Source organism: Eucyclogobius newberryi, unplaced genomic scaffold (assembly GCF_026437365.1).
Source record: "Eucyclogobius newberryi isolate DKJ021-1_F unplaced genomic scaffold, fEucNew1.0.hap1 SCAF_2, whole genome shotgun sequence".
NCBI lineage: Eukaryota > Metazoa > Chordata > Actinopteri > Gobiiformes > Gobiidae > Eucyclogobius > Eucyclogobius newberryi.
In genome coordinates this window covers 7,292,907-7,317,674 of record NW_027315834.1, presented here as the reverse complement: position 1 = coordinate 7,317,674, position 24,768 = coordinate 7,292,907, and the positions used below count along the sequence as shown (strand labels likewise).

General features: G+C 45.0%; 1 protein-coding gene across 3 annotated transcripts in view; it reads right to left on the bottom strand.

Annotated features, from left to right (window-relative positions):
* The window catches only part of LOC140367233 (ninjurin-2-like), a 208,302-nt gene that overhangs the window by 10,376 nt on the left and 173,158 nt on the right, over positions 1–24,768 (bottom strand). For all 3 annotated transcript variants that reach the window (XM_072453594.1, XM_072453592.1, XM_072453593.1), the window contains exon 2: positions 613–749. In XM_072453594.1, coding sequence (XP_072309695.1) covers positions 613–749 — 137 coding nt within the window. The remainder of the gene's footprint in view (positions 1–612; positions 750–24,768) is intronic.

Sequence of the window (24,768 nt, the reverse complement as noted above, 5' to 3'; positions counted from 1 at the left end):
TACGGACTGATATTCTGTCTGCCTGTGTTGCTTTTGGGTCTTCCCCATACCCGTGACAGTGAATTGAATAGCCTCTCCACAGATCTGACCTGCATCTTGACCTGGTGGCAGCACCAGCTTGTCTCCTTGGAGATGGATAAGATTAAGGTAAAGCTATAGCATAGACAAATATGTTGTGTAACCTAGTTGCGGGATCAGTTTTCAGAGTTTGGGCAATTATTTAACAGTAAGTAAGGATATATTAATGGTATAATTTTCATCAAACAAGAAAGGTGGAGTAAAGTTCCAAATCGGCATTACTCTCCCTCCTGCTCACTTCAAAATATAATGGCAACTCCGTTCTTTTTTATTTTAAGGTAATAAGGTTACCCTAAATAAAACACTTCAACAGGAGTTTAATGAACACTTATCTTTATTACAGTCAAGTGGTTTTATATAATTACATTATTTTATAAAAGAGTACTGCACACATTCAGTTATTTCCCCAGCTATTGTGACAATAAATATTTTTATTCTATCGTCAAGATGTATTTTTTGCAAACTAATTGCTGTTTACATGACAGCTATTTACTGCTCACTGTCTGTGATATTTGTGACTAGCTGTGACCTCACCTGTAGCCAGCTCCCTGCTCGATGACAGTCTTCATGTGAGTGATGTTGGCCAGAAACAAAGCGATGTCAAGCATGCCCTCTGCCGCTGTCTTCTTTGTGGCGTACTGATTCATGTTCAGAGTGAAGGGGGGACCGCTCTGGAAAAACAATATTCATTTTATTTATAGAGATAGACTGATAAAATGATACTGTATGTAACTTTTTAGAATCTTGGCGTGACACTGTGGAGGAGAAAAACGGAAAGTAAATTGTGCATTCTAAAATTTACAAATCAAGTTAGAAATCTCGGGGTAATGATGGACTCACTCTTGAACTATAAGAGCCACGTCAAATCAATAACATTAGCAGCTTTTACCATCTGAAAAACAAAATCGAAAGTATAGTGTCTAAACCAGACTTGAGATTTATCCATGCATTTGTCTCCAGTAGACTCTAAAGAGTCAGGCCATGGACTGGCCTCCTGCTGATGCCAGAGTCGGGACTAAACGTAAGCCTCAGAAACCGGCCTCCTGCTGGTGCCAGAGTTAGAATCAGCAGGGAAAGCTGAATTTCAGTTTTATGCAGTTAAAACTTCTACTCTGTCTAAAATTTGAGCTGTGCATTATGTCTGAAGGGTTTGATCTGTACTCTTCTCTTTTAAAGTACTTTTTACAATTATCTTTTTACATGATAGTTTTGTGATTTAGTATTTCAATTTATCTTTTCCTGCAAATGACTTTTGTGGAAATTGTGAACTACAAATAAACTTCAGCATTGGTATACCATTTTAATAGATTACCTTTGTGCAATGGGCTAGTGTAGTTACAATAACATTTTAAACTTGATTTCAATGATAAGAAATAGGCTCAATACTAATTTCGATACTACAGTGATAATTTTAAATTATTTCAAATGAGTTTCTAGTTTCAATACTACAGTAGTTTTACAGTTTTTTATGATTGAATAAACACTAAAATCTAAAGTTTTGCCCAATTATCAAAACCTTACACTCAAGGAGCAAAACTCGGCCTCAGATTTGCACCATTGTAAACACAATAAGTCAGTTCACACTTTGTGCAAAACAATACACACAGTGATTTGCAACACTGAACACACTTGTATTGCATTTAAGACACAGAAGTATATCAAGATGTCACTTCCTTGCAATTCTAAAGCACTGACTGTCAAATGACCACACCCATGTGCCAATCCATTGAACACTGCCATTAGGTGACCAAACACAAGATTGCTTAATTGTAGACACACCAATCAAGTTTAAGCACTATAAAAATGCAGCAGGTGAGTTCACCAAACTGAACCAAAATGAAAGGAAGAGAAAAAGGAAGAGTGAGGATGAGACGGGGAATCGGAGGAGAAGGAGGAGGAGGAGAAGGAGGCGGAGGCCGTGCCAGAGGTGGAGGTAGAGGTGGAGGTGGAGGTGGGGGTGGAGGTAGAAGAAGAGGAAGACTTCAAGCAGGAGGAAGAGGGGGAGGAGTTTGGGAGGGTTCTTTTTTGTAATGGATAAAATGTTATGTTCATGAAAACTGGGATTTTTTTATTTTTATTTTGCCATGTTTGCTTGAGTTTATGGGGAAAAAAATGACGTCAACAGCATTAGTCTTGTGTCCTGTGTGGTGTCTACAGTGATGCATACAAGTGTGTGTAGTGTTCACTGTTTGTGTTGTTTTGCACAAAGTGTGAGCAGACATTGTGTTTCCAGTTGTGCAAATCCGAGCCATGTTTTGCAAATTCACTGTGTACTTCACCAATACGACTCTATGCACTTAGAAGCAGAACTAGCCAAAAGTGTTTAAGGTTTTCCACAGCAGTGTGTAACTGGTGCAAACATAGTTAAGTCATATGCAACGTGTGTTTCATATGTTAAAAAAATATGGTTTTGATAAGTTAGTGTATAGTTTTTATAAGAGTGTTTCATTTTGCAATGGAGCTAAGGTGTTTTGCTAATTGGGTTTGTGGTTGTGCTAATTGTGTGTAAGGTTTTGCTAATTAAAACAAAACAATAAAAATGGTGTTTATTCAATCGTAAAAAACTGTAACATAAAGTATGTGTAATGTTTTAACTCGGCCAGGAGAGAGAAGCATTGTCCACGTTTATGGTTTATTCTGACTAGACGTATTCCCACTTGCTAAAATGTAATCAAATTAAAGCAACCCGTAATAAACAATACGATCAAACAAAACAAAATCTTAACATGTTGATAAGTTTATTTGCTATAAAGCTCGAAATGGATAGCCAAGAGAAGCTGCAGTAAAAACAGTTGTGGTTTAAGTAATATTATTTCCCCTCAATAAAAACACACATAATATCCACATAGAGGCCATGTATTGTCAAAATTAAAATTCAACTTGTGTACTCGTGTTGTACATATTCAAGTCATTCATGCGATGACAGGCACACACTGTTCTTTATGAGCTCACAGGTTTAAAATGTGCTGCTGTGGCCAAAATAAACATTCAACCTAAACACAGGGTATGTACGGTATAGAAACAGGGCTGCACCCTGTCAACGTGCGCTGTCTGACATGTAACGTCTAATGGAAGTGTCATTAAGACTAAGCTAAGCATAAAGTAATTACAGTTAAGTTACAGTTTCTATAAAAATCAGTAATGTCAATAAAAAGCCAGAGGGTGCACCACTTGCTTGTATCTGTAGAAAGAACAAGTCTGAGAGGAAAGTTATTTTTATTTCTTTATTACTTCAAATGTAGCTAAAACTTTTTGCATCTTGTCCTTGATGGGTTTCTCAAAAATCAGAATAGGTAAATGCTACAGTCAACAGTATAGGGCTGTATGCTGTACCCATTTCCAGATCTTAATAGCAGGATTTACAGGACTATCGTAGGATTTGTGCTTTTGTACATAGTTTAGCTTAGGTACATAACAAAACAAGAACGTGTGAGGAATAGTTACCCCACTCCCTTGTACAATGAGAACCAGACGGGTCTAATTTCCTAGAAAGTTTGAAGTAATTCTGTGAAACATGACACACAAAATACAATGAGCATGTGTAGTAAGTGTGTGTGTGTGTGTGTGTGTGTGTGAAATGGGGGCCATGTGAGGAGAGGGAGGACCTCGAGGAAGCAAAATACACTGTAAAAATGGTTAGACTGTCAGAGTCACATTTTGTGCAGAGTTGGGTGTAATGCGTTAGCTAGTAATGTTTCAGAATAAAACATGTTTTTTTCTCTCATCATTTTAGATTACTCATCAAGTACTGCCCAAGTTACTTTTTCAAATTGGTAATGCAGCCGTTTGTTTCACAGCTGCGGCAGCAAACACGAGTGTTGTGAGAATGTGCATTGCACAACTAGTGACTCTTGTGATGCTAACTCCTTCTCCGTCATTATAACCACTACTTTGTATTTGAGGAGTAAATGTAGGGTAACAGCAATGTGGTGAGTTTTACTTAAATAAATTGTATGGTGTATTGTGGTGATCTGTCAACATAGAATATAAATAAACCCTTATAATTTATATTGTAATAATTATGTTACTGTGATCAGCAAAGCAAAGGGATTGTAGGCAAAAAATATAGGTTATACAAGGGATCGCTGATATTGTTTTCTTGTGGGATTTTTGGCTTGCGCGCACCCCCTAGCAGGCAGAAAGTGAGTGCAGCATAGCAGGTGAGAGCGAGGTCTGTCTTGTATGTTATCTTCCATTTTATTTTGAATAAAGTCACCTACACGTTATCTCTGAAACTGTGCCCAAAAAGCTAGGAAGAAAAACTGCGAGCAGATAAATGGACAATGAATGTTATGTCAAGTGTACTGCTTTCTAACTTTGTCTTATAATTAACACTATGCTTTGATTTTGGAAATGAACAAGTGTATATGCACCAAAGATAAAGAAAAATGTTTGTTTCTCAGGGAATAAAGTGCACAAACCGCTATAATTGTATTAACATGTATTGAATCGTTAACCAGGGGTTTTATTGCCTTATCCGCGTTAAAAGAGGAGAAGCCGTGCCCCGGCGCGAGCACCAAAACTCTTGCCGCAGGCAGACATCTCTCTCTTTTGTTCTCTTTTTTGTCGTTCCCTTGGAACTTTAACTTTTGATCTTTTCCATCTTGAGCAAGGCACTACCACGCAGTTGAAGACAAAGGCTTGGCCAGGCCTTTTTGTCTTCCTCACAACCAGAAGCAACCTCACCTGGAGAACACCTTTTCCACGCGCGGAAAGCCCAACTAAGACACTTAATCTTGTTTACTGCTTTATTTGATTTGCTTTTGGAGCAACCTACGTCGTTTTTGTAGATCAGTGCATACGTTTTGATCTGAGAAAAGTTATCACCTTAAGATAACTGGACACTTTCGCTAACGTGAGCTAACAGCTACACCCTTCGGGAAAAAGACTCTTAAGCCGCGCTACTCGACAGGCCAGGCCGCCACCACGCCCCTTCGACACAACGCAGCGCGTGCGGATTTTCCTGCTGGTACACGACTGAGACGGCCCAGGCCCGGTTCCACCGTTCTTTTCCACGGATCCACGCCGGAGAATAGGACAACGCCGGACCGAACCACACCAAATCAGTAAGCCTATTTCAGCTTGTGGCCTTAATTTGCAGTTGTGGCACGTTTTGGGGAAAAAACTCTGGCTTAGCTTTTTCCCCTCACTCTCACGTCCCAGCGAGTCCTCCTCATCGCACCCCTTTTGATATAGTAAGCGTCATATTTTTGTTCAATCAAGGCAAAACCCTAGGTTAACAGATTACTTGCATCTTGAAGTTGATATTCATCATAACCTGTTGATTTGATATGTAGGAAACTCTGTATGCTCAACTTTGCTGATTAAATTGTTTTGATAAATAAACCACACAAAAGATAACTGACTCTTGATTTCTTAGGATAAGTAGAAGGTCCGTAAGCTGAGAATTCTCCCTTTAGACTCAAAGGTCCCATAACATGCAAAATCGGCTTTTCAGAGCTTTTAACCTTCTTACATTGCTATTTGTGCTTCATATATGTACCCAGAGTGTTTTTTTTGATTGATTCCCGCAGTGTTTAGCTATATTACAGACTATCTCCTTTCCTCGAATCTCCAAACTGACGTGGGTGTCTACAAGACCGCGTCATACCCACAGGCACGCGTCATCATCCCCCCCCCCCCCCCCCCCTCTCCCCCCCTCCACCCGCCTCCCCCTCCCGCCTGCCGCCTCCCGCCCCCTTCCCCCCGGCTCCGCGCTGCTCGTGTCTCCCTACAAGCCCGGAGTTTTTCTGCTTCGATTTACGACAAAACACGGCTCAAAGAGGCCCAAAACGTCATTAATGATATCGCACTCTTTACTACTATCACAATGGTGAAGGTTTATGTGGCACTTGATGCAGCAACCGGGAAAATAAACGGAGAGAAGTTCTATCCGATACCGAAAAACCAGGAAATAAGAGCGCGATGGACATAAGACTTATATTCTACAGCGTTCTGCGTACGCTGTAGAAAAAACACCAGATTTATTTAGTCTCAAAGTAGTGTTGATCTGAAGTTCTATCGTTTCTCACTCACTGGCGCGGAGCTGCGCATCGCGGAGCTGACAGCTGTGGGGCAAACACTACGTCACGGGTGGGCGGGGCACACACGCGCTCTGAGACTACGTCACGGGTTGGGCGGGGGAGCCAGATCGCTCTTCGCAAGGGTGGGGGCGAATATCAAACCAAGCCGTTTGCATTTCCGGGTTGGTGAGGGGGTCCAAGGTCTGGGTGATATTTCTAAACTATTATGTTAAGGGTGTTGCACAACCCTTATTATTATCAATTATACACTTAGGATAGACTACGAAACGTGAAAAAAGCATGTTATGGCACCTTTAACGAGCTGCGGTTTGGAACGTGTATTTAGCCTTTTTTTGAGCAAAGCTCTGGTTATGAATAACATGGCTAAAACCCTCCTTGACCACTAAATTAAACATCTATCATTTGAGACCCTACAACTGTTAACGAGTTAGTAATGAGTTAGTTAATTTAAAACGTGTTTGTTTACTGGTTTCCAATGTCTTCTTCTTTATTTACTTATGCCAAACTTATACATATCAAGTATAATCGATGTTATTATTATTAATTTTAAAAATAAATCACACAGTGCTGCAATTTTGAGGACAGAAGCTGGTGTGGCATCTCTTTGCTGTTATTTTTCTATTACATCACCAATGTGTGTTATGTTTGTCACCCAATTTTTTCTCCATCAGGAAGAACCAATAGACTCCAAGAAATCTCCTCAGACTGTCCAGTGAGCACATTTAACATGGACTCTTGAATGCTTTGAGAGCTTTTCCGTAAGGTGAGTAGATGAGGAAGCTTAGATATAAATGTCCGCAAATGTTTGTTGTGGCAAGTTTTTTCTGTGTCAGAGACTCACCTGCAGTTCACAAACCCAAAACTTTTGTCTTTTGAAGTATCGCTCCTTTTCTTTTTCAGTGAGATTCCAGATTTCCTGATTATCTAACAGATAACTCAAATTCATGAATAGTGCTTTTCTACCTGGAAGCGTCTCCTGTGGGCCAGTGATGGGACCACTTTATCAAGGATGTTTATATCGGGAGCAGGATTCAAACCACCAACCTTTGAATCGAATGGAATTCTGTTGCTCAAATGGCAATTTTAAACTATTGTAAGAACTTAAAAGAGCAGTAACTTAACTTGCTCCAGTACGGCATTAAACTTATTTATCTCCTGTTCTCCAAAAAACAAAACAAAAGAACAAAGTATTTTGTTCAAGGTTTTCGCACACTCGCAATTGAATAAATGTATACATATATTATAGATATGTTTGATGGCATACTATGGAACATTCTAGACAAAGCAAAAACATGGAGACAAACAGATGGCTTACCCCACAACAAAGATGTTGTGCAAAAAAGTGCAAACTATGATGATATTGATTGATTCACATTGATATTTAGTGATAATGTCCACATAATAGATTATTATTTCACATTTTGATCTTTGAAATGCAATGCTGATCTAAAACAACTTAAAAATAGAAAGGATTCAACTGTATAAAACTATAGAACTATAGTATATAGTATAGTATAACTGTGAAAGACAGGGACAATATAAAATACATTTTTATTTATTTTTTGCAGTGTGAAAGTAAGAAATTTTCGGATTCAAGCCTGAGGAGTGTGAAGGAAAGTATGTACACACTGGCAAGCTTCCATCTTTTCTCTACTGGGGATTTGTGTGGTCACATTTTATCAACATCAGGCTTGGACACACACACACACACACACACACACACACACACACACACACACACAGTTTTTAGGTATAAAACAGAAATCAGGGATCCACAAGAAAACAGAACACGACCAGAGAGAGCAGGAAATTATATATATTTTTAAAGGCAACAAAATACATAAGAAATGTCCCATTTGGTCAAAAATGTATCTAAAAATTATATTTTCTAATTTGACGTGTGTCGATTTCAGTCCAGTACTTGATTGATGGTGCAGTTTGTGACATTTTTCTGTGATGGCCTTCGCTTCGACCATGTTGTTTGTATTTGAGACATGGTCCAATTAGAAAACCAACAGTGCTCACAAAATTCCTGTTTTGACTTACCCCCTATCCCAGCCCAGATCCCTGTACTTAATTGTGATTATTGAAAAAAATAAGGCGAACAAAATGTTACGTAGCCTCAAGTCCGCTTCTTGTTACAGTGAAATGTGAGTTTTAAACTGGAAGCCAATGGGGGAAAAAAATCCGATGTTACGGCCAGAAGTACGGCTTTGCTTTGGGTTGTTTTGACTTGACCCAAATCACAATGTTGCTCTGTAATTGGTTCCAGTCCCACCTGTGGGCCCTAAATGCCATGTGATTGGCCTGTTAAACCAATGGTGTGGGCTGCAAACCAATCAGCGGGAGCCTAACATGGTGGATTCTCAAGAGTTTGTGAACTCACAAAAGAAAGCAACAGCTTATAGTCTGAATTTTGCAGTATATTAAAGTTTAATACAAAATACCTGAAATGAGCATATGTCTCCTTTAAACCTTATCATCAATATATTTTGAAAGATTTACTTCATTGCCAAAGGTCCCCATGAAGCAAGAGTGTGTAAAGATTTCAGTCCCCTCAAGATGATATATTATGTCAAAGCAGAACCAAAACTGACAAAAAAGCCCCACATAGACTGCACTGCCCATGTGTGATCACTTAGCTTACGGGCGTGCTAAATGTACACACTAGGGGTTCATGTGAAGGTACACTGTTGCCTCACATTCACACTATTAAAATGTGATAGTATTGTGATTGTGATTACGAAAATTATTGTGTTCAAATTTCACATTTAGCGCGTCCAGGAGAATTGACAAAAAGACTGAAATATGGCCTGAGAAACTAATATAATAATCACACGTATGGGATCTGGAGCCTCCAGGACGCATCCCTGGGGATGTGTTCTAGGCATGTCCCATCAGGAAGTGGCCCCAAGGACACACTGGAGAGCCTATGTCTATCGGCTGGCCTGGGAATGCTTCGGAATCCCCCCTGAGGTGCTGGAGCTCCTCAGACTGCTGCCCCCGTGATCCGGCCCTGGATAAGTGGAAGAAGATGGATTAATAGAGCCATTTTCTTTTTTCCAAATAAATAATGGTGAAGAAGGTAACTTTGTAGACTATGTTTGGACCTCAAAACCAATGTTTTGGACCAGTGAAGTCATCATCCTTGTAAAAGTGAATATTTCAGATAACCTTATGTGTCCATGTTGCCCTTGTATTACAATTCAATTCAATGCAATTCAATTTATTTTTGTAACGCCCAAAATCACAACAACAGTTGCCTCTGAGGGCGACAGTGAAAAATGAATCAAGCAATGTCTGTGGTGGCGATGGAGTCAAACAATGTCTGTGGTGGCGAGGGACGATGTCCCAGAGTCCTCTGTCCTTCGACCCTCCTTCTCGGCCAGGAAAAACTACAGAAACCAACAACATTACAGTGTCATAGAGAATATTTTTACTATCTTAAATGTATGTCTTTATCTCAACTTATGTCAACTATTGTCAAATGCAGATGTCAAATAAAGTTTGAAACATGTTTTTTCATTGTTTTTGGCGTACGATTCTGTAAACCTTGCTTTACATAAAGATGACAAACTAAAAGTAACAAGGTATTTGGTGTAAAATGAGGTAGTTTTAATGTTTTCACTAGTGTGGGCTGTAAAGTAAAATCAGTTTTTCCACTGTGCGGAAATATTTTAAAAGCATTTACATTTTTACCACAGAGCTTTCTCTGCTTCTAATTATAGATAATTATATTTATAGTGCAGCACTAGCATGCTAATGTTTGTTAGCTTTACCGTGACTTCAGCTTTATTGCTTTGAGCGAACTCGTGAAAATCGCTTTTAAACTTATTGCAGTGAATATTTAAGAAGCTCAGTGCATTAGGTAAGTGAGAGATACATGTGGACTGCTTAAATGACCAGCCAGTCCCTCCCAGTAGGCTGTCAAAACGTGTTGGTAATGGCTGGTCAGGCAAGTGGACTGCCGCAAAGAGTTTAAAATGAACTATTCTGTTTTTTACATTTTAAGACAGCACAGATCAGGTACAGCGCTTTTATTGGCTGATCTTTATGTCTCAGTGGGAGAAAAAGGCATTTGGAGTTCAAGTTTTCATTGAAAAGCTCTTATGTTGAGAGAAAAATCTGACCAAAAAACAATCGTTGAAATTCATAATCAGTGTTTTTGACCAGGATTAACTATTTTTTATTATATTATATGTATTTATTATTGTAATTGAAGCTAAATGCCAGGTATTTCCAGGTTGATTCGTAACATTTCTAGTGTTCTGGAACTATTGCCTTTTGGTGTGAAACTTACTAAAAATGTAAAATAGTTTTTGTCATGTAAATTCTTTAAACACTAGTGCATAATAATTGTGAGACACATTTTTTTCCAAATAGGCTTTATCATCCATCCATCCATCCATCTTCTGCCGCTTTATCCGGGGCCGGGTCGCGGGGGCAGCAGTCTGAGCAGGGACTCCCAGACTTCCTTCTCCCCAGACACTTCCTCTAACTCCTCCGGGGGGATCCCGAGGCGTTCCCAGGCCAGCCGAGAGACATAGTCTCTCCAGCGTGTCCTGGGTCTTCCCCGGGGCCTCTTCCCGGTGGGACATGCCTGAAACACCTCCCGAGGGAGGCGCCCAGGAGGCATCCGGAACAGATGCCCGAGCCACCTCAGCTGGCTCCTCTCGACGTGGAGGAGCAGCGGCTCTACTCCGAGCTCCCCCCGTGTGGCCGAGCTCCTCACCTTATCTCTAAGGGAGCGCCCAGCCACCCGGCGGAGGAAACTCATTTCGACCGCTTGTATCCGCGATCTTGTTCTTTCGGTCACTACCCAAAGCTCATGACCATAGGTGAGGGTAGGAACGTAGACCGACCGGTAAATAGAGAGCTTTGCCTTTCGGCTCAGCTCCCTCTTTACCACAACGGTCCGATGCAGCGACTGCATCACTGCAGCCGCTGCACCGATCCGCCTGTCGATCTCACGCTCCATCCTTCCCTCACTCGTGAACAAGACCCCGAGATACTTGAACTCCTCCACTTGGGGCAAGGACACCCCACCCACCTGGAGAGGGCAAGCCACCTTTTTCCGGTCGAGAACCATGGCCTCGGATTTGGAGGTGCTGATTCTCATCCCAGCCGCTTCACACTCGGCTGCAAACCGTCCCAGTGCATGTTGCAGGTCCGGGTTTGATGGAGCCATCAGGACAACATCGTCTGCAAACAGCAGAGATGAGATCCTGTGGTCCCCAAACCGGACACCCTCCGACCCCTGACTGCGCCTAGAAATTCTGTCCATAAAAATTATGAACAGAACCGGTGACACAGGGCAGCCCTGGCGGAGTCCAACATGCACTGGGAACAGGTCTGACTTACTGCCGGCAATGCGAACACAGCTCCTGCTCCGGTCATACAGGGACCGGACAGCCCTGAGCAAAGGGCCCCGGACCCCGTACTCCCGGAGCACCCCCCAAAGGACACCCCGAGGGACACGGTCAAAAGCCTTCTCCAGATCCACAAAGCACATGTGGACTGGTTGGGCAAACTCCCATGAACCCTCGAGCACCCGATGGAGGGTATAGAGCTGGTCCAGTGTTCCACGACCGGGACGAAAACCACTCTGCTCCTCCTGAATCCGAGGTTCGACTATCGGTCGGATTCTCCTCTCCAGTACCTTGGAATAGACCTTACCCGGGAGGCTGAGGAGTGTGATCCCTCTGTAGTTGGAACACACCCTCCGGTCCCCCTTCTTGAACAGAGGGACCACCACCCCGGTCTGCCAGTCCAGAGGCACGGTCCCCGAACGCCACGCGATGTTGCAGAGACGTGTCAACCAAGACAGTCCTACAACATCCAGATACTTTAGGTACTCAGGGCGGATCTCATCCACCCCCGGAGCCCTGCCACCGAGGAGTTTGCGGACAACCTCAGTGACTTCAGCTTGGGTGATGGATGAGCCAGCCTCCGAGTCCCCGGTCTCTACTTCCTCTTCAGAAGACGTGACTGAGGGATTAAGGAGATCCTCAAAGTATTCCTTCCACCGTCCGACGACATCCCCAGTCGAGGTCAGCAGGCCTCCACCCGCACCGTAAACGGTGTTTGTGAGACACTGCTTCCCCTTTCTGAGGCGCCGGACGGTTTGCCAGAATTTCTTTGGTGCCGACCGATAGTCCTCCTCCATGGCCTCCCCGAACTCCTCCCAGGCCCGGGTTTTTGCCTCTGCGACAGCGCGAGCCGCGGCTCGCTTGGCCTGCCGATACCCGTCGATGACCTCCGGAGACCTACAAGCCAGAGTGGCCTGATAGGCCTCCTTCTTTAGTCTGACGGCATCCCTTACTTCCGGTGTCCACCACCGGGTTCGGGGGTTGCCGCCACGACAGGCACCGGAGACCTTGCGACCACAGCTCCGAGCAGCCGCATCAACAATGGAGGCGGAGAACATGGTCCACTCGGACTCAATGTCCCCAGCCTCCCCCGGGACATGGGAGAAGCTCTCCCGGAGGTGCGAGTTGAATACCCTACTGACAGAGGGCTCCACTAGACGTTCCCAACAGACCCTCACAATGCGCTTGGGTCTGCCAAGTCTGTCCGGCTTCCTCCTCCGCCAGCGGATCCAACTCACCACCAGGTGGTGATCGGTTGACAACTCTGCCCCTCTCTTCACCCGAGTGTCCAAGACACGCGGCCGGAGGTCTGATGACACGACAACTAAGTCGATCATTGACCTCCGGCCTAGGGTGTCCTGGTGCCACGTGCACTGATGGACACCCTTGTGCTTGAACATGGTGTTCGTTATGGACAATCCGTGGCTAGCACAGAAGTCCAATAACTGAACACCGCTCGGGTTCAGATCGGGGAAGCCGTTCTTCCCGATCACCCCTCTCCAGGTGTCACTGTCATTGCCCACGTGGGCGTTGAAGTCCCCCAGTAGAACAACGGAGTCCCCGGTCGGTGCACTGTCCAGTACCCCTCCCAAGGACTCCAAGAAGGCCGGGTACTCTGCACTGCTGTTCGGCCCGTAGGCCGCCACAACAGTGAGAGACCTGTCCCCCACCCGAAGGCGGAGGGACGCGACCCTCTCGTTCACCGGGGTAAACTCCAACACGTGGCGGCTGAGCTGAGGGGCTATCAGCAAGCCCACACCAGCCCGCCGCCTCTCCCCGCGGGCAACACCAGAGAAGTGGAGCGTCCAGCCCCTCTCGAGGAGATGGGTTCCAGAGCCCAAACTGTGCGTGGAGGTGAGGCCGACTATATCTAGTCGGTATCGCTCAACCTCCCGCACAAGCTCAGGCTCTTTCCCCCCCAGCGAGGTGACATTCCATGTCCCCAGAGTTAGTCTCTGTGTCTGGAGATCTGGTCGCCGAGGCCCCTGCCGTCGACTGCCGCCCAGATCTCTCTGCACCGGCCCCTTATGGATCCTCCTGCGGGTGGTGGGCCCACGGGAGGGCGGCCCCACGTCGCTCTTTCGGGCTGTGCCCGGCCGGGCCCCGTGGGGTAAGACCCGGCCACCAGGCGCTCGCCATGGAGCACCCATCCCAGGCCTGGCTCCAGGATGGGGCCCCGGTGACGCCGATCCGGGCGACGTGAACTGCCTTGATTGTGTCGTCGTCATAAGAGGCTTCTGAACCGATCTTTGTCTGACCCGTCACCTAGGACCTGTTTGCCTTGGGAGACCCTACCAGGGGCATGAAGCCCCCGACAACATAGCTCCCGGGATCATTCGGGCACTCAAACCCCTCCACCACGTTAAGGTGTCGGTTCAAGGAGGAGTAGGCTTTATCAAATCATTGTAATAGTAGCAGTAGCAGACAGCAATTTATCCAAGAAGTAAAGGTGGTATTTAGAAGTAGTAATAACTGTAAACCTTTCTAATTCCACACACCCATGTTGATGCAATAAGTTGTTTCCCCAAACATCTGGATCAAATCGCGCACACAAAAGCCACATGCTTCTCTAATCTCAATGATTACTCTGAGTTTGTGCTGCTGCTGTTTACTGAGGCTTTCTAATTAGGCCTGAGCCTTTTTCACATATTTAAACCACACAAATGCAGTCTTTTTGTCACTGCTGTCCAAACACAACCTAAGATTTTCTATTCCCATTTCTTCCATAAAATGCAATTGCAGTTTCAGCTACGTTAACCAATCATAATGATGAAAGAGATAGAGATGTCAGTCGACAGCAGTAACAGTAGTAGTGCATCCAAGAAAGCTGTGTAGTGAATGGATTTAGAACCTTTAGTGAAGCAGGGGCAAACAAGGCTATTCACATCCTTGCAATGTGTTCAAAGATAGGACAAACTGATTGTCAGGAGTGGGATTAGAACACATGCCTCCACTTGTAGACAACATTTGCTTGTGGTATGAGTTTACCATGACCCTGGCACTTTGCACCTTGGAACTTTCAGCAATCCTAACATTGAGCTTGCTCTCCCTTATCGGGAAGATTACTTTTCTAAAATCAGCACAAAGTAAATGCTTTGGCATCCTTACACCAGAAATCTTTCCATCTACGTACAGTAAATATAATGAGGAGATTACTTCAACAGGTACTGAGAATGATGTGACATGTTTGAAACTAAGATGGTTACAGAGGGTTTCCTAGTTTTACTATCCATTCCAACAGACGAAACTTATGACTAAGGTTTCAGTGGTTGTTACGGCAAGCAGTCCATCAAGCGTGAAAGCTTCCTCACCCAATGTGGTGCTCAACAGTCTCAAACTCTACTAACTAAGCTAGCCAAGCTGGCTTCTTCAGTGTCAAAAATATCCACAATGTTTGAGGGAGTCCATTTGGCAAAGAGTAGTCACAATTACAAGACATAACTACAGGGGCGATATCCCTATATTTTACTCTGAACTTAACCAATATTTTGGCAGTACAGCATCTATGTGCTTTTATAAACACTGGCCATTACATATAGCGACCTATGATGACCTCCAAACATTAACGTTGTGACAGAAATGCGGGACATAAGGTAACATCACTTATTTGAAGTCTTCCAGTCAGGATTCAGAGCCCACCACAGCACTGAAACTGCGTTAGTTAAAGTTACAAACAATTTGTTATTAGCTGCTGATGATGGACTGGTCTCAATCGTGGTCCTGTTGGACCTGAGCGCAGCATTTGACACCATCGACCACAACATTCTACTGCAGAGGTTAGAATGTGATGTAGGTGTCGGAGGAACAGCCCTTAGCTGGTTTAAATCCTATTTATCTGATAGGTACCAATTTGTGAATGTAAACCAGAGCTCCTCACCTTGCTCTCAAGTAATTTACGGTGTGCCACAGGGATCAGTACTCGGTCCAATTCTGTTTACTCTTTATATGCTGCCGTTAGGCAACATTATCAGAAAGCATGGCATTAACTTCCACTGCTATGCAGATGACACTCAGCTGTATTTATCAATGAAACCTGATCAGAGCGATCAAGTAGACAGATTTAGTACTTGTGTGAAGGATATAAAAACCTGGATGACTCTTAACTACCTGCTTCTTAACCCTGAAAAAACTGAGGTCATTGTGCTTGGCCCTAAGCATCTACGAGACGCTCTTATCTGAGCAGATGGTCACACTGGACAATGTCAGTGTAGCCTCCAGTTCTACTGTAAGAAACCTTGGAGTCTTATTTGACCAGGAGCTCTCATTTAAAGCACATATACATCAAGCCTGTAAAACAGCCTATTTCCATTTGCGCAACATAGCCAAGTGATGCTGAAAAAACGTACCCATGCATTTGTAACGACTAGATTAGACTACTATAACTCCCTTCTCGCAGCGTGTCCTAAAAGCTCCATAAAAAGCTTTCAACTGGTTCAAAATGCAGCAGCAAGATTACTAACGGGAACTAAAAGAAGAGAGCACATTACGCCGGTGCTGAAGTCTCTTCACTGGCTCCCCGTCGAGTTTAGAATCAAATTTAAAATTCTACTCCTGACCTACAAAGCCATAAATGACATGGCCCCATCCTACCTCAAAGATGCTATAGAACCATATCATCCAAACAGAGCTCTTCGCTCTCAAAATGCTGGCCTTCTGGTGGTCCCAAGAGTCTCTAAAAGAGGTGGTTTTAGGAGGAGGAGGTAGGAGGTAGAGCGTTTAGCCACTCAGCGCCTGTGTTATGGAATCAGCTCCCGGCCTTTGTTAAATATGCCGACACAGTCTCTTCATTTAAGTCCAGGCTTAAAACGTTCCTCTTTGAAATCGCTTATGGTCAGGCCAGTTAGGAACAGAAACATAAACCCACAGCTTCAGCTACGCTGCCCTAGGAGAAACTGTGCTGGGGAAAGTATGGCAGCTTGAGCACTATCCTCTTCTTCTGACTACTTATTCTATCTAACAATATGTATTTTTCAATTCCACTTTTTTTTTCTTCTTTTTCTCACTCCTGAGGACCTGTGGACCCAGATGTCCCTCTCCTGGTGAAGTGGTCCCTGCCCCGTATGGACGGTCCCTCATCTGCCTGAAGAGTGGGTCCAGCTCGACTCCGACGGTCCCTCATCTGTCCCTCATCTGCCTGAAGAGTGAGTCCAGCTCGACTCTGACTGTCCCTCATCTGCCTGAAGAGTGGATCCAGATCGACTCTGACTGTCCCTCATCTGCCTGAAGAGTGGGTCCAGCTCCAGTCTCCCTCGGGTCCGTCTGTCTGTCTGTGAGAGTCGCATCTCTCCTTCACTCTGGAACTCCTCCAGGTTTCTACTTTTTCCCAAGGAGGTTTTTGTAGTTTTTCCTGGCCGAGAAGGAGGGTCTAAGGACAGAGGACTCTGGGACATCGTCCCTCGCCACCACAGACATTGTTTGACTCCATCGCCACCACAGATTTTGCTTGATTCATTTTTCACTGTCGCCCTCAGAGGCAACTGTTGTTGTGATTTTGGGCGTTACAAAAATAAATTGAATTGAATTGATCATAACCTTAGTACCATCCCCCTACATTTGGGAAGATATATGATGTCTTTGAATACATAGCAGATAAACTTTTCCATCAAATTACTGCTTTTGGATTAAAATGAAGTCCCAGAGCCATTTTCTCTCTCAAGATAAAAGCTAAAACTCAGTTAAAAAACTGTTTTATGAAACAATCATCTAATTGAATACTTTGTCCACAAGATGAATTCACTGTGCATAATGATGACGTTGTTCATTTAAATGTTTTATGACTCGTCTTGTGAACATTTTTACCTGTGTAACTATGAGGCCTAGTTGATGTTCAAACAACGGCTGCATGGAGGAATTCCAGATCCCATCTCTGTCAGCTGACTCACACACTAGCATGTGTCTGATTGGTTGAACATTGGCACCGAAATCCAGGGGCTGGCGTAGTTGAGCGACATTACACAGGCCAACCAAACCAGTTCCATCAAGAGGTCCATGAGGAAGGACCTAGGAGAAGGGCTCTCCCCTGGCCTGGTGACGCTAAGCTGACATTTGGAATAGAGAACATTCCAGAGAGACACGCCCACGGAATCCAACTTTACTCTCTCCTGATAAGTAATTCTGTTGGAGGAGTCCCTCCAATAGAATTACTCCCTCACTGTGGACACATCTTGACTTGATCACACAGCTCTTGCACATGGTTGTATGAATGCACATATTTTGCAGTTTGGCTGATAAGATCATCTTAGAATCAACATTAACTCTAACACACAACTGGATAGATCTAGAACAATCATATCTAGTGTCTATCTGTTAATGACTAATTTGCATATTCAGAATCAGAATCAGAATAAGGTTTATAAGGTTTGTCAATGAACAAAATTCACAAACATAGGAACTTGTCCTGGTGATTCGATGCAACACAAACAACAAAACAATGAACAATGAATACAAAACAATGAACAATGAATAGCTATCAGATATATAAAAAAATAAGTAAGTAAAGTTAAAATAAAGTTAAAAATAGGCTTGATATTGTAGCGTTCTAATGTTGCCGCAACGGTTGTCGGGAAGTTTTGTGGGGGTGGTCTGGGATGTTGAAGCGGGAAGTTCTTCTGTGTGGACTATCTCCGCCTCAATGACCTCACCCGTAAAGATTCATACCCCCTGCCACGCATTGATGATGCTCTGGACTACATCTCTGGCTCATCATGGTTCAGCTCCCTAGACCTTCGCAGTGGGTACTGGCAGGTGGAGCTGGCTCCTGAGGCCCGTCCTAAGACTGCCTTCTCCATCGGCCAGGGCTTGTGGCAGTTCAAGGTATTGCCATTCGGCCTCTGCAACGCTCCAGCTACCTTTGAGCGCCTGATGGAGAGGGTGCTTGCAGACATTCCCCCGAGCCGTTGTGTGGTTTACCTGGATGACCTACTGGCCAATGCTGCAGACTTCCAAGGTGCCCTAGACAACTTAAAGGACATTCTCCTTGCCATCCGTCAAGCGGGCCTGCGCCTGAACCCAAAGAAGTGCAACCTGTTCAGGAAGCAAACATCCTTCTTGGGCCACATTGTCAGCGGAGAAGGAGTCTCCACCGACCCAGTAAAGCTTACAGCGGTGCGAGAGTGGCCGACCCCCAATGACATTGCTGAGTTGCGCAGTTTCCTGGGCCTGGCTTCCTATTACCGGAGGTTCATCAAGGACTTTGCCACCATCGCAAGCCCCCTCCACAAATTGACCCAAAAGGGCCATGTTTTTCAATATTTGTATGGTCAACGTTTTGTCCTGCGGACGGACCATGCTTCTCACACCTGGCTGTTGAACTTTGAAGAACCTGAAGGGCAGCTAGCCAGGTGGATAGAGGTCCTGCAGGACTACGATTTTGACATTCAGCACCTGGCAAGTCGACTACACAGTAATGCTGATGCCCTTTCACGGAGGCCATGTGAAGAGAGGTGTCGGTTTTGCCATAGAGTGGAAGAGCGGCACCCAGGCACCAAAGTGGCGGGCACTGCAGTGTTTGGGGGTGCCGGACGTCCAAGAGACTATTGACCCCCAGCAACTCCAGCAAGAGCAGCAACAGGACCCAGTCCTAGCTCGGGTCCGTTCCTGGGTGGGGGCTGGCCAACGTGCAGAATGGTCAATCGTGTCAGCGCTGGACCCAGAGACCAAGGCTCTGCATTCCCAATGGCCCAACATCAGTCTGCAGAATGGGGTTCTTTATCGCCGTTGGAGTTCCCCTAATGGACAGAGAGAAACCATGCAGCTCCTTGTTCCCCACAGTTTGAGACCCAAAGTTCTGCAATGTGTGCATAGGTCAGTGGGAACTGGACATTTTGGTGTTACTAAGACCTTACAGCGGCTGAGGCAGAGGTTCTACTGGTCAGGGTGCAGACGCGACGTGGAAATGTTTGTTCATCGGTGTGATGCCTGCACTGCACAAAAAGGGCCTACTCGTCGGTCCCATGCCCCGTTGCAGCAGTATCAGGTGGGGGCACTCATCGAGAGGGTGCGTGTTGACATCTTGGGCCCGTTCCCCATCACGGATCAAGGTAATCGGTACGTCCTCGTGGCTATGGATTACTTTACTAAGTGGCCAGAGGCGTATGCGGTTCCTGATCAGAGTGCTGTTACCACTGCCCAGAAGCTGGTGGACGAGTTCTTCTGCCGATTTGGAGTTCCAGAGGAACTCCATAGTGATCAAGGGCGGAACTTTGAAGCTAAGGTGTTCCAGGAGGTGTGTCGGCGACTGGGAGTGAAGAAAACCAGGACCACCCCATTGCACCCACAAAGTGACGTTTAGTTGAACGCTTTAACCGAACACTTGCCACACAGCTTGACATCCTCACCAGCAATCGACAGAAGGATTGGGACTGTCACCTCCCCCTTGTCCTGTGGGCTTACAGGACGGCTGTTCAAGAGTCAACGCGGTGTACTCCTACTGCACTGATGTTTGGCCACGAGCTACGGACCCCAGTGGACCTTGTTTTTGGTTCGCCCCCAGAGCCAGAAGTACGAGGGGAGGCGGGGCCGGACTACTTTTTCAACCTGGTAGAACGGCTGCGGGCTGTCCATGATCTCTCCCGGGAACACCTCACCAACGCAGGAATCCAACAGAAGAGGGCCTATGACCTCAGCAGCAAGGGGCAAGATTTTAGTCCGGGCAACAAAGTTTGGGTTTATAGCCCAGTCAGGAAGAAGGGGCACTCACCTAAACTTTGTAGCCACTGGATGGGGCCTTGCACTGTCCTTGAGAGGCTGTCGGACGTTGTGTATCGGGTGAAACTATCTCAGAGGGGCAGAGTAGTAGTTCTTCACAGAGACAGACTTGCTCCCTACCAACCCTTGGTCACAGCGGCAGAGCCCCCAGACGACCAAAACCAGCCTGTACTGGGTAGCCCCCCTGGGCCCCCCAGTGGTGAGCTACCGCGTGAGCAGCGGAGACAGCGGAGACTCCCTTCGCATTTGAAAGACTTTGTGGTGGACGGTTGGATTACTGGGGACAGCTAATCATGCTAGACGGGGGCTGTGTAGCGTTCTAATGTTGCCGCAATGGTTGTCGGGAAGTTTTGTGGGGGTGGTCTGGGATGTTGAAGCGGGAAGTTGGGGTTGTTGATAAAAAAAAAAACTGTTACTGTCTGTTCTGGAGTTTTGTCGTCGTAAAACATTAAAGCCTATACGAGCAAACCTGTTTCTTGTGACTTTTTCACCCACCGCTCGTTAAAATATGTACATAAATTAAATATGTAGTGCAATAAGAAGTGAACTGTGCAGTGAGTGCAAAGTGCTTAGGCAGCATTCATGAGTCCAACGGCAGAGGGAAAGAAACTGTTTTTGTGGCAAAAGGTTCTGGTCCGGATGGACCCTAGCGTCCTGCCTGAGGGGAGTGGCTCAAATAGTCCATGTCCAGGGTGAGAAGGGTCAGCTGTGATCCGACCTGCACGTCCCAGAGTCCTGGAGAAGTACAGGTCTTGCAGAGATGTAAGTCTGCGTCCGATCACCTTCTCAGCAGAGCGCATAATGCGCTGCAGTTTCTGTTTGTCCCTGACTGTGGCTCAAGCGTACCACACAGTGATGGAGGAGGTGAGGATGGACTCAATGATGGCCGTGTAGAACTGTACCATCATCTACGCTGGCAGTTTTGCTTTCCTCAGCTGCCGCAGGAAGTACATCCTCTGGTGGGCCTTCTTGATGAGGGAGCTGATGGTGGGCTCCCACTTGAGGTCCCGGGTGAAGATGATGCCGAGAAAGCGGAGGGAGTCCACAGTGGAGATGGGGGAGTCTGAGATGGTAAGGGGGGGCTGGAGGACTTTGACTTTCCTGAAGTCCACGATCATCTCCACTGTCTTCTGGGCGTTGAATTCAAGGTTGTTACTGCTGCACCAAGACACCAGCCGGTCCAACTCCCTCCTGTAGACAGACTCATCCCCGTCCGAGATGAGCCTGATGAGGGTGGTGTCGTCCGCAAACTGAATTAGTTTTGTGGAGGCGTGGCTGGAGGTGCAGCAGTTTGTGTACAGGGAGAAGAGCAGGGGAGAAAGTACACAGCCCTGTGGAGCTCCTGTGCTGATAGTCTGCGTGTCTGAGACATTCTTCCCCAGCCGCACGCACTGCCTCCGATCCGTCAGGAAGTCAGTGATCCACCTGCAGGTGGAGTCAGGCACATTGAGCTGGGAGAGCTTGTCCTGGAGCAGAGCAGCGAGGATGGTGTTGAATGCCGAGCTGAAGTCCACAAACAGGATCCTGGCATAGGTTCCCGGGTAGTCCAGATGCAGCAGGGTGAAGTGGAGTGCCAGGTTGATTGCGTCTTCCACAGACCTGTTCGCTCTGATGGCAAACTGCAGGGGGTCCAGCAGGGGGGAGGGGAAGGACTTGAGGTGGGGGAGGACCAGGGGCTCAAATGACTTCATGACTACAGACGTCAGCGCCACAGGTCTGTAGTCATTAAGTCCAGTGATCCGGTGCTTCTTGGGGACAGGGACAATGATGGATGACTTGAAGCAGGCTGGGAAATGGTATGACTCCAGGTGTTAAAAATGCCAGTGAAGACAGGGGCCAGCTCGCCTGCACAGTGTCTTAAAATGGCTGAAGTGACACCATCTGGTCCAGCAGCTTTTTGAGGGTTTGATTTCCGAAATAGTCAGCTTACATCCTGTTCCTGAACTGTGAGAGGGGTGGGGGAGTTGGGGGGGACCGGGGTTGGGTTGGCAGAGGTAGCCACAGTGGGGGAGGGGGTGTCAAATCTATAGTAGAAGGAGTTGAATTGCTGGGCCAGTTTTCTGTCATCTGCAGAAGGGGGGTCTCTGGGCTTGTAGTTGGTGAGAAGCCTGAGCCTACTTCACACAGAGGCGGGGTTGTTGTTAGAGAACTGCTGCTTCAGACGCATATTTTGCTTAAATCTACCTCTCAACACCTCCCTACTAAATCCGTTCTTTGCATCTTTGTAGCGCTCTCTATCGCCGGCCCTGTGTGCTGCCTCCTTCTGCCACCTCAACTGCCTCAGTTTGGGTGTGAACCAGGGTTCGTCATTGTTGACAGTGTTGGGAAAGTTCACTTTCTACATGAACTTGTTCAGTTCATAGTTCACACATTTTAAAATTAACTAGTTCAGTTCATAGTTCATAATTCGAAATTTTGAACTAAGTTCACAGCTTCTAACGATGAACTAGTTCAGTTCATTTTTTCAATATTATGCTATAATGTTTCTAAATTATTTCAACAGCCCAAATACAACCACAGGCAGCAATTATTTTATTAGTTTAATGCTGAAACTATGTGTCAGATTTCATCTTCATATCCAATTTTGAATCCTTACCCAACCAGGATTTACATTCACATTGAAGGGACAGCCTTCCCCAGAGGCAAAGTTTGCACAGAAATGCAGATTGTTCCCATCCTCACCGAGCTTATCATAAAACTCATGTTACTGGTCGTAGGGCGACTCCTTGTAACTGGTCGTAGCGCGACTCCTTGCTGCTCTGTTGCTGTCGCGTCCATGCTGCTTTTTGTTTTGATGCGCATGCGCAGTGCGGTGCGACACGCAAAATCTCTATCTGTGTCTCTACAACTTCGGAGCTCTCACACTTGCCAGGCTCTGGTCGGGCCACATAACGGTGTGTTTTTTGCCTGGAAGTCTCTAGAAATCTGACACCTTATTGAACGAAATTAAAAAGAATGAACGTGCCGTTCACAGACACCAGAATGAAAGTGTTAATAGTATCGTTCTTCAGCAGTAATACCATTCGTTCAGTTCACGTTCACCAAACTTATGAACGCGTTCATGAACTTTCGTTCAATGAAGAGGCGTAACTTAACCTCCTTAAACGCTCCCACGTTTGTTTGTATTTAGTGGTGTGTCAGTTCAGGTGTTCAGATGACTACAGAGAACTACAGTGAACTACAGATAACTACAGAGAACTACAGTGAACTACAGATAAGTACAGTGAACTATAGTGAACTACAGAGAACTACAGTGAACTACAAAGAACTACAGATAACTACAGATGACTACACAGACGTGGAAATGTTAGTTAGTACATTTAAAAGGTTTTTTAGATCTTGAGAAGTTTATTTTGTTTTTTTAAGTCAAATACAATATTTTTCAGTTCCAAATACCTATTTAACAATATTTAACTATAGATTAAATGTTTATCTCTGTAGATCAACTCTGAAGTTGTGATGCACATAAACTGAAGCACAGTGTTGGTGAGATTACACTTGTTTTTCTAAATACATTTCAGTTTATAAGAACAAACATTTTGTAATTTCTTTTAATCGATCCAGTAATTGCTTCAAAACAGCGTAGGCTATATGAAGCTATTTATTTCTTATATATTTTTTATTGTTTTATGTTTTACGTTATGTTCGGCCCGAGACCCAGCCTGAGTGTCGAAATTCGGCCCGCGGCCCAAAATGAGTTTGACACCCCTGATTTAAACAATGGTTTTGCAACCTTAAAACATTTATAATAATTGAAATAAATAATGTTGACTACTTCGCAGATTTCGCTTTGTGCGGGTTATTTTTAGAACTTCCGCGATAAACGAGGGACCACTGTAATTCCCAATAATACTAATCAGTCAATCATAGTTTTTTTTTCAGATTCAGCCAAAGTGTTCCATATAAAATATTTAAAAAAACAGACAAACAACACAAAATAACACTATTATTTCACAAGGCACATCATGAACTTATATACACTATTTTAACAACACATTGATTTTCACAAACAACATACTGGCACATGTTGAAACTTGTTGATGACACAAAGGTCATCTTCTATACGACATGATTTGACTTTTGACCTTGAGGCAGCAGTATCCATGGGTTTCAGAATGATACAAAACTAGAACAATAAAACAAAACAAAATGGATAGAGTGTGATGTAATTTTTGAGTAAGCTTTAAGTTATTTTGACATTTCTGTGTCATCTTATTACCTATGCGTACAATAACAACACTGCCTCTGAACATCTTCGTGGTCACAGAAGTCAGCAATATTTGCCCACCACAATAGCTCCTCCAGACGGGTAAGAAGCAGGTAACACTTTTACACACTTTTCCTTGACTGGTCAGTATATATTCCTTATATTCTGAGCTAGTTCTTCTATTTCGCCTTGGCATGTTTTTACTTTTCCATCCGTCATTACACTGTTAAGCTAACAAACAAGCTTAAAAACTGCCTTGCCAAATACTTGTAACTGCCCACACCTCAAACCCGCAGATCACATGGAAGGCCCCCCCCTTCAACCTGACAGGAAGCACTGCTCCTCCCCTGCGTTCCGATTGGAT